The following is an 8,664-nucleotide window of genomic DNA, read 5'->3' on the forward strand; positions in this document are numbered from 1 at the left end:
TTAGCATTTTGAAGAGAGCATCAAGGTCTGATCTCTTGATGTAGTCATCATTGCTGCGTGAGCTTGAGGCGCCCGTGTAAGCCACCAGTGACTTCCCATTCCCATCATTGTCTCCAAGCCCATCCACCTCACTCGTCTTGCTGGTGCCAGCTCCACTTGAACCTTCAGTCACATTTGCCCTTCCCTCACGCTCCTTCATGAACTTGGCCGGCTTGAGGTGTGGGTGTAGTATCCAGCATTGGCTCTTCTTATGACCATGCTTCTTGCAATGATCACAGTTGCCATTGAACTTCCTGTCCTCATACTTCCCGTGAGATGCCTTGTTTGCTTGTGGAGCTTCGGTTGAGTCCTCAAGAGCTGCTTGATTGGCAAGAGAGAGCTCCCCCTTTCCTCCAAACAACCCCATAGATCCCTGCTCCCTTTGGATTTGCGCACACACCTCCTCAAGGTCTGGAAGCTTGTCTGACCTTAACATGTGCTGGATGAGTTGAGTGTAGGCCGGGTTCAGCGTGAGAAGCAACCCAAAGACCTTGTCTTGCTCGCGCCTCTCATTCAACTGATCCGGATCAGTTGTGGTCGGCCTCAGCATCTCCAGCTCTGACCATAAGGACCTGAACCTCCCCAAGTGCTTAGTGAACTCCATATCCTCTTGCACTAGACGGTTGATCGCTTGCTTCACTTCAAACACACGGCTGAGGTTGGAAGTGTTTCCATACACCTTCTTCAGCGTGTCCCACAGCTCTTTGGCTGATTCACAGTAGCTGTAGGCATCCAAGATAGCTGGGTCCAAGGATGCGTGTAGAACCGTCATCACCAGCATGTCTTCTTGTTGCCATTTCTCCACAGCCGCTTCATTGGAGACCTCTTCTTGATCTCCTCCCTGAGTAATGAGTTTCGGAGCCTCCCCTGTTGTGATGTGCCCCCACAAACCCTTACTTCCCACCGCAGTCTTCACCATCCGAGACCACACAAGGTAGTTGCTACCTTTGAAAGTAACTGCTACCTTCATCCTCATGTTCATCCCATGTTCCATCTTTGCTCAGCTTGACTTGAAAACTTGAATCTTGAATCTCGTACACACCAACCTTGAGTCTAGAATCACGCAAACACACAGAATGTAACACAGCTTCAACTAGAACGTATCACAGCTTCACCACCTTCAAAGCTACTCGTGTGTAGCTTCAAAGCCGTTAGCTTGTAACTCTCTAAAGATCAAACCCCAGATTCAAAGGAACCTGGCTCTGATACCATATGAGATTAAGAGATCCTTAGAGTAATCAGAATATAAGAGAGTGTTTAAGTAGAGATTAGGAAGAGTTTATGAAAGATTAAGAGACTAGAGAGCCGTTTAGTGTCTAAGAGAGAATCATTGTGTCTTAAGAGATTTGAGAGACTCAGAACTGCCTAATGTTATTAATGAGTGAGGTTACATATTTATAAGAGAGCTACAAGGGTTTCCAAGACTCGAAATGGGCACTATTGAAGCATGTGGAGTCAAAGGTTGCTTTAGGGATGGACGGATAAGAGGACTCGCATGCTTCCTCTCTTTACAGCCTGTCACAGCCTGGCATGCTCTTCCCTTATCCTCTCAACGTTCTGATCCTTCTCCTCTTGAGTAACTCTTCCGCGTTTACCATTTCACTTGGGCAATGCATGGTAAGTTTTGGTCGAGGCTTGGATGGTACGGACTGTACGGCTTGTACGGCCTTGTACGGACGTCCGTACCATACTCTCTCTAAACTCCACTCTGCCTCATCTCTTCATCTCCTCAACTCCTCTTCTCTTCTCACTTATATGCTTAACTCAACTCAACAGTACTTAGAGAGTTAGCTTGCAAAGAATAGAACTTGATAATGCCTTGTGTCTATCTGTTGCATTGCTTGTGATATTGGAAATCAAACTTGATGATTTATTAATCAAGTTTTGACATCAATACTATTGAAAATGGTTAAATGCTTAATGTCAGTTCTAAATTAACTTGTCATGTTAAGATGATAGATTATATTATCCAATCTTACTGGCTTTCATGATTTAGAAACTGATTAAGATTAATGCATACTGCCTTGTTGCTGCCCTTGTTTATTGTTGCATTTAGATTAAAGTCTAAGTTGCATATTAAGGAATGGTTAAAATTGCCTAAATACTTTGACTTGAATCTGATAAGGTCTTGCTTAGTATTTAGAGAATGGTTGCTTGCATAGATAAGAACTTGACATTGTCTTGATTATATCTAATGTTATAAAGCTTGAGACATTGGTGATCAAACTTGATGAAGTCAAGGATTGATCCCAATGCAATTGTGTCTTATCTTGGCTAGAGTTTGAGTGATGTTTCAGGTTCACAAAAGGTGTTCCTAGTCATCACCAAATCCGAGTTTAAAGAGAAAGAATGGTGTCCATTGTGTGTGCAATGGAGAGTTACTACAAGAAGGGTGAAGCGCAGATGGTTGTAAAACCCACTTGAAGCTCACTGGTCTTCCTACTACCATTGCAAGTAAACTGAAGAAGAAGCCAACCGGGTCTAGGCAGTGGCATGCCTATTCAAGAGGGTGCTCAAACTAAGACAGAGCACTCTTGGCTGTGTGAAGAAGAAGGCTACTCTATCAAGGCGGCTTCTATTGTGAGGTGATTGAAGAAGTAGCTGAAGCATCCACAAGCATTCCATCATGGTGGCGAATTCAGAAGGGTGATTGTAATAAGAGAAGAAGAAGAAGTGGGGATTCAAGTGGCAAATTTAAGAACCACTCTTCATCAGCTTAACCAAGGGAGTAAACCTAGTCTCATCTATTTTAATATGTCTTGATAGGTCTATCTCTTGAGTATACTCTGTGCTTTCCCTAATTCCATTAAGAGTTTATAGTTTCTAGTAGAATGTCTAGGCTAATTGCACTGAAAATGTTTCTGCTGCATTGTCCTATTAATATTTAGTAATGTCTAGAGTTTTAGAATCTCATGTTCGGTTTATTGCATTCTCATGTGTGTTGCCATAACTTGAATCATCATGAATGTGTTGTAGAATTGAGTAGAATGTCTCTGCTGCTTGCATCATGATTGATAAATTGCTTTGCATACATAAGCATTGAAAGAATATGAGATTTGTTTAAGTCATTATGAGAATTATGAAGAAGGTGAAGAGAATTGAGAGAGAGAGAGAGAGAGAGAGAATCGCATAAGACTAAAGAGAATACATGTTGTGTCTGGTTACATCCTTGATTCATGTTGTGTCTGGTTACATCCTTAATATAGACTACAAGTTGATATACTAAGACAAACAAGAAACTATAAACAATGTAGACAAATAGGACAAGCTGAGCTCGGACAGGTGAGGTGATAGTGACCTCTCGCCAATCTCTCTCTTCCTTAACCTCACATGTGATCTTGCTTTGTTCCTTAGCTTCCAACGGTCACCTCCTTTATATTAAACAACTCCAGGGACTTAGGATGCTCTTACACGTGATCTCATGTCAATGCCTTACCATTACTTGCCTTGATATCCAAGCTAGGTTAAGGGAGAGATATCCGTACACCCTTGTACGGATGCGCCACTTAATTCCTCATCAAGCATGCTTCTCTTGATCTCTACTTCTTGTTTATACTCTGAATGTCTTCATGTCAACACTCCCCCTCAAGCTTGACAGTGGAGAGTGTCAAGCTTGGAAAGGCATGAAGTATTCCCTCATTAAAACCTTTACTTGGAAAAACCACTTGGGATAAAAACCAAGCAAAGGAAAAAGAGTAGAACACTCCATGGTGAGGGGATCATTGACATGGAATGTTTATGAGTCCAAGCCTTGGAAGGATGGACTCACAAACTTTGCTGCTGGCTGCCTTGGTGAAGATGTCAGCCAGCTGATCCTCACTTCTTGTGTAACATGGGAGGATCACTTGTTGCTCTACTGCTTGTCTCACCTTGTGACAGTCCACTTCTATATGCTTAGTCCTCTCATGGAACACAGAGTTTGATGCAATGTGTATTGCTGCCTGATTGTCACAATGCATAGTCATTGGCGTGGAGATCTCTATGCCCAAGTCCTTTAGCAGTCCCTTGATCCATATGAGTTCACTAGTAAGCTTCCTCATAGATCGGTACTCTGCCTCAGCACTTGAGCAAGAGACCACCTTCTGCTTCTTGCTCTTCCATGTGACTAGATTTCCTCCAATAAAGGTGCAATAGCCTGTGGTTGATCTCCTATCAACTCGATCTCCAGCCCAATCAGCATCACAATACCCAACAACTTCAGTACTCTTGTTGCAAGCCATCCACACTCCTTGACCTGGCGCCTCTCTTAAGTATCTCAAGATCCTTTCCACCATGTTCCAATGATGTACCTTAGGAGCTTGCATATGTTGGCTCACTTGGTTCACAGCAAAACACACATCCGGCCTTGTGATAGTAAGATAGATAAGCTTCCCAACCATTCTTCTATACCTCTTGACATCCTCAAAGGGAGTTGCATCAACCTCCCCCTCACGCATAACCTTGTAGCCTTCTTCTAGTGGTGTCTTGGCCACTCTTCCTCCAAGGTCTCCTGCCTCCTTTAGAATGTCCAAAGTATACTTTCTTTGGGACAGAAACAATCCTTCCTTAGTTCTGCACATCTCAATGCCGAGGAAGTACTTCAGCTCTCCTAGATCCTTGATGTCAAATGCAGTCTTGAGGAATGTCTTGGTTGAGTTGATTCCCTCCTTGTTACTACCAGTGTGAGAGTAAAGAGTGTATGATCAGCTTGAGACTTCACAAAGCCTCTTCCATTCAGTGTAGCACTTAGCTTGTGGTACCAGGCTCTTGGTGATTACTTTAAGCCATAGATAGCTTTTCTGAGTCTAAGAACATTCCCTGGTTTCACCATCTCTTCCATTCCGGGAGGTGGCCTCATGTATACTTCATCTTCTAGTTTACCTTGCAAGAAAGCATTCTTCACATCCATTTGCCAAAGATCCCACTCTAGGTTCACTGCTAGTGAGAGAACTATCCGGATTGTATGAAGCTTGGCCACTGGTGCAAAGGTGTCTAGATAGTCTTCTCCATACACTTGTGTGTATCCCCTTGCCACCAGCCTGGTCTTCTTTCTTTCTGGTTTCCCATTTGCAAGATACTTGATGGTGTGTATGAGTCTACTGGTCACGGCTTTCTTCCCTCTTGGAAGCTCTGTCTCATACCAGGTGTTGTTTCTTTCCATAGCTCCCATTTCATCATTCACTGATTCCCTCCATTCATCATTGTCCATAGCTTCTGCATATGTTCTTGGTATCCATTCCTGATCCAATGAACCCACAAAGGCTTGATGTTCTTCTGGATAGTAAGCAAGGGAGCACACGGCACTGGGTGGATGAGCTACTGCCTCTGCGTTGAAGTATACTCTAGTGTTGTTCCAGTTTGAAACCGGTTTCCTCTGTCTTGTGCTTCTCCTAAGCTGCTGCACCTCTTGTACATCTTCTTGTCCACTTGATTCGACTCCTCCAGAGTTCACATCAGTGGTTTGGTCAGCCTCTTGCTGCATCTGCTCATCCGGATCATGAACATTAGGATCATTGCTCTCAGCCTCATGATCATTGTTGTTCCCCCATTCAGGATCAGGATGAGGATGTGGGGTTGTGGTAGAATCTTGTGGAGCTCTCACTGTCTCCGGAACAGCTCCAGTCTCCTGAGTGCCAGCAGATGGAAACAAACTGATTCCCAAGTTCTGCATAAGCCGCCTTAGTGTGTCTGCTCTGTCCGAGGAAGGTTGAGAGAGATCTTTGAGCTCATCCCAACTTTTCTTCTCAAAGTATCCTCTGGATTCCACAAACTTCACATCTCTGGAGACTAAGACCTTCCTGGCCTCTGGAACATAGCATTTATACCCCTTTTGGGTAGTGGAATAGCCAAGAAAAACTGCCTTGGTGCTCCGTGGCTCAAGCTTGTTTCTCTGTCCATCTGGCTGCAAGACATAACACAAGCAACCAAATACACGTAAATGATCAATAGAGGGTTTTCTTTTGTTCAGTACCTCATATGGTGTGAGGTCACCAAGGATTCTGGTTGGAGTGCGGTTGATCAGATAACATGCTGTCATGACTGCATCACTCCAGAACCGCTTAGGAACATTGGTCTGAAACATCATGGATCTGGCCACGCCCATAAGGTGCCGGTTTTTCTCTCAGCCACTCCATTCTGTTGGGGTGTATATGGACAGCTCGTTTGATGAAGTATTCCATGCTTGGCTAGGTAATTTTTGAAACCATGACTTGTGTATTCCCCCCCATTGTCTGACCTGAACACTTTGATCTTAACATTGAATTGATTAGTTATGTAAGTTTGGAAGTTAATGAAAGCATCTAGCACTCTATCTTTAGTTGGAATCATAGTCAGCCAAGTATATTTTGATTTCTGATCTATAAATGTGACAAAATACTTATGATTCTCCCTAGATATGCATGGTGCAGTCCAAACATCAGAGTGTATAAGATCAAAGCAATTTTCATAGATTGTAGATGACTTAGGGAAAACGGTCTTGCAATGTTTACCAAGGATACAAGCTTCACAGCCATCATTTTTAAAAGAAATATCAGGTAACAACAAGTTCAGTGCACGGGAGTGAGGATGGCCTAGCCTAGCATGCCACAATACATCATGATCTAAGACAGGTATTGAACTAAAAGCTGAAGATAAATAAGAAGGAGTCTTGGCGTCTTCAAGAAGGTAGAGATCTCCCTTTGTCACACCTTTGCCAATCAACTTAAGAGTCTCAATATCCTGAAACACAACTTCATTAGGGCTAAATATGACATTACAATTTAGATCAGTGGTAGCCCTTTTTACAGAAAGAAGGTTAGAGGCAAAAGTAGGCATGTAGAAAGCTTTAGAGTCTTTATCAAACAGCTTAAGTGTTCCTACTCCCTTAATTGGAATTTTATCACCATTAGCTATCATCACATTTCCTATCACAGGTTCTATGTTACTAATCAAGTTAACATCACTTATCATATGGTGAGAGGCGCCTGAGTCTATAACTAAAGGCTTAACTCTCTCAGTTTGGTGAGCTACTTGATAAGAAGTAAAGAGACCTCTAGGCGTGTGATAAGTAGCATTAAGAGAAGTTCCAAGGGTGTTACCGGACTCCTTAAGAGCTTTGATGAGAGCCTCAATGTCAGACTTCTTGATGGTATCATCATGGCCCTGCTTCTTCTCCTCAACAGCTTGAGAGCGGTTGGATGTTTCTCCAATGTCACCCGAGTAGTTGGCCCTTCCTTCAGTTCTGAATTTGGCCGGTTTGAGATGTGGGTGAAGGATCCAGCACTTGTCCTTCCCATGACCCTTCTTCTTGCAGTGGTCACACACCCACACCTTCCTATCCTCAGGCTTATAGTATCCTTTGTTGGCTACTCCGGCAGGTTTGTTCTCGGCCCCTTCAGCTTGATTGGCCATCACCATCTCTCCCTTTCTCTTAAAGAGACCCACTGAGCCGTGCTCCTTTTGAATCTCCGCACACACTTCATCAAGGGAGGGAAGCTCCTTGTTCCTCAGTATGTGCCTGATTAGGTCATCATACCCTGGGTTAAGGGTAAGTAGTAAGGCAAAGACCTTATCCTGCTCTCTCCTCTCATGGAGAACATCTGGGTCGACAGTGGCTGGCCTGAGCATCTCTAACTCGGCCCATAGGGACCGGAACTTCCCAAAGTGAGCATCAAAGTCTGTGTCCTCTTGACTGAGAGAGTTGATGGCTCCTTTCACTTCATACACCTTGCTTATGTTGGATTTATTAGCATATACCTTCTTAAGAGTGTCCCACAACTCTTTGGAGGTCTCACAAAAAGCATAAGCCTCTTGGAGAGAAGGAGCGAGGCTATTCTGGATGATAGACAACACCATGAGGTCCTCCTGACCTTTCTTCTTCTCCCCAGCATCCGCAATCACCACCTCTTTGCCATCCTCTCCTAGGACAGTCTTCTTGGTGGGGCGGCCTTCTTCAACAATTTCCCAAAGACCTCTGCCTCCGAGAGCTGTTTTGGCAAGTCTTGCCCATGTCAGGTAGTTAGGACCCTTGAGTGTGACTGGTATCATCACCATCTTTGTGTTCTCAGAGGTATCCATCAAGAGAGAAAAGAAAAGAGAAGGTTTCGGATGGTTTTTGCTATTTTTTGGCAAATTCTGGAAACAAAGAATCAAGAACAAGATGAACTTTGCCAAAAATAGAATTTAGAACTCAGAGAATTTTCGGAAGAAAGAAAAAAAGGTTTAGGTCTCAAGAGTAAGGTTGCTCTGATACCATGAAAGAATATGAGATTTGTTTAAGTCATTATGAGAATTATGAAGAAGGTGAAGAGAATTGAGAGAGAGAGAGAGAGAATCGCATAAGACTAAAGAGAAGAGGAACTCATTTCCTTGATTCATGTTGTGTCTGGTTACATCCTTAATATAGACTACAAGTTGCTATACTAAGACAAACAAGAAACTATAAACAATGTAGACAAATAGGACAAGCTGAGCTCGGACAGGTGAGGTGATAGTGACCTCTCGCCAATCTCTCTCTTCCTTAACCTCACATGTGATCTTGCTTTGTTCCTTAGCTTCCAACGGTCACCTCCTTTATATTAAACAACTCCAGGGACTTAGGATGCTCTTACACGTGATCTCATGTCAATGCCTTACCATTACTTGCCTTGATATCCAAGCTAGGTTAAG

The 8,664-nt window shown here is 43.4% G+C and overlaps 1 protein-coding gene across 1 annotated transcript; it reads right to left on the reverse strand.

Moving 5' to 3' along the window:
- Positions 1-5,317: 5,317 nt before the first annotated feature.
- On the reverse strand, positions 5,318-7,413 carry LOC117129896 (the record flags this gene model as incomplete). The annotated part of the gene is made up of 3 exons (XM_033283108.1): positions 6,507-7,413; positions 5,990-6,057; positions 5,318-5,920 (listed from the first exon to the last, which is right to left on the reverse strand). Coding segments are annotated over exons 1-3 (1,578 nt in total), but the record flags the coding sequence as incomplete, so codon positions are not given.
- Between the last annotated feature and the right edge of the window lie 1,251 nt (positions 7,414-8,664).

This window comes from Brassica rapa, unplaced genomic scaffold (assembly GCF_000309985.2).
Source record: "Brassica rapa cultivar Chiifu-401-42 unplaced genomic scaffold, CAAS_Brap_v3.01 Scaffold0233, whole genome shotgun sequence".
NCBI classification, from domain to species: Eukaryota; Viridiplantae; Streptophyta; class Magnoliopsida; order Brassicales; family Brassicaceae; genus Brassica; species Brassica rapa.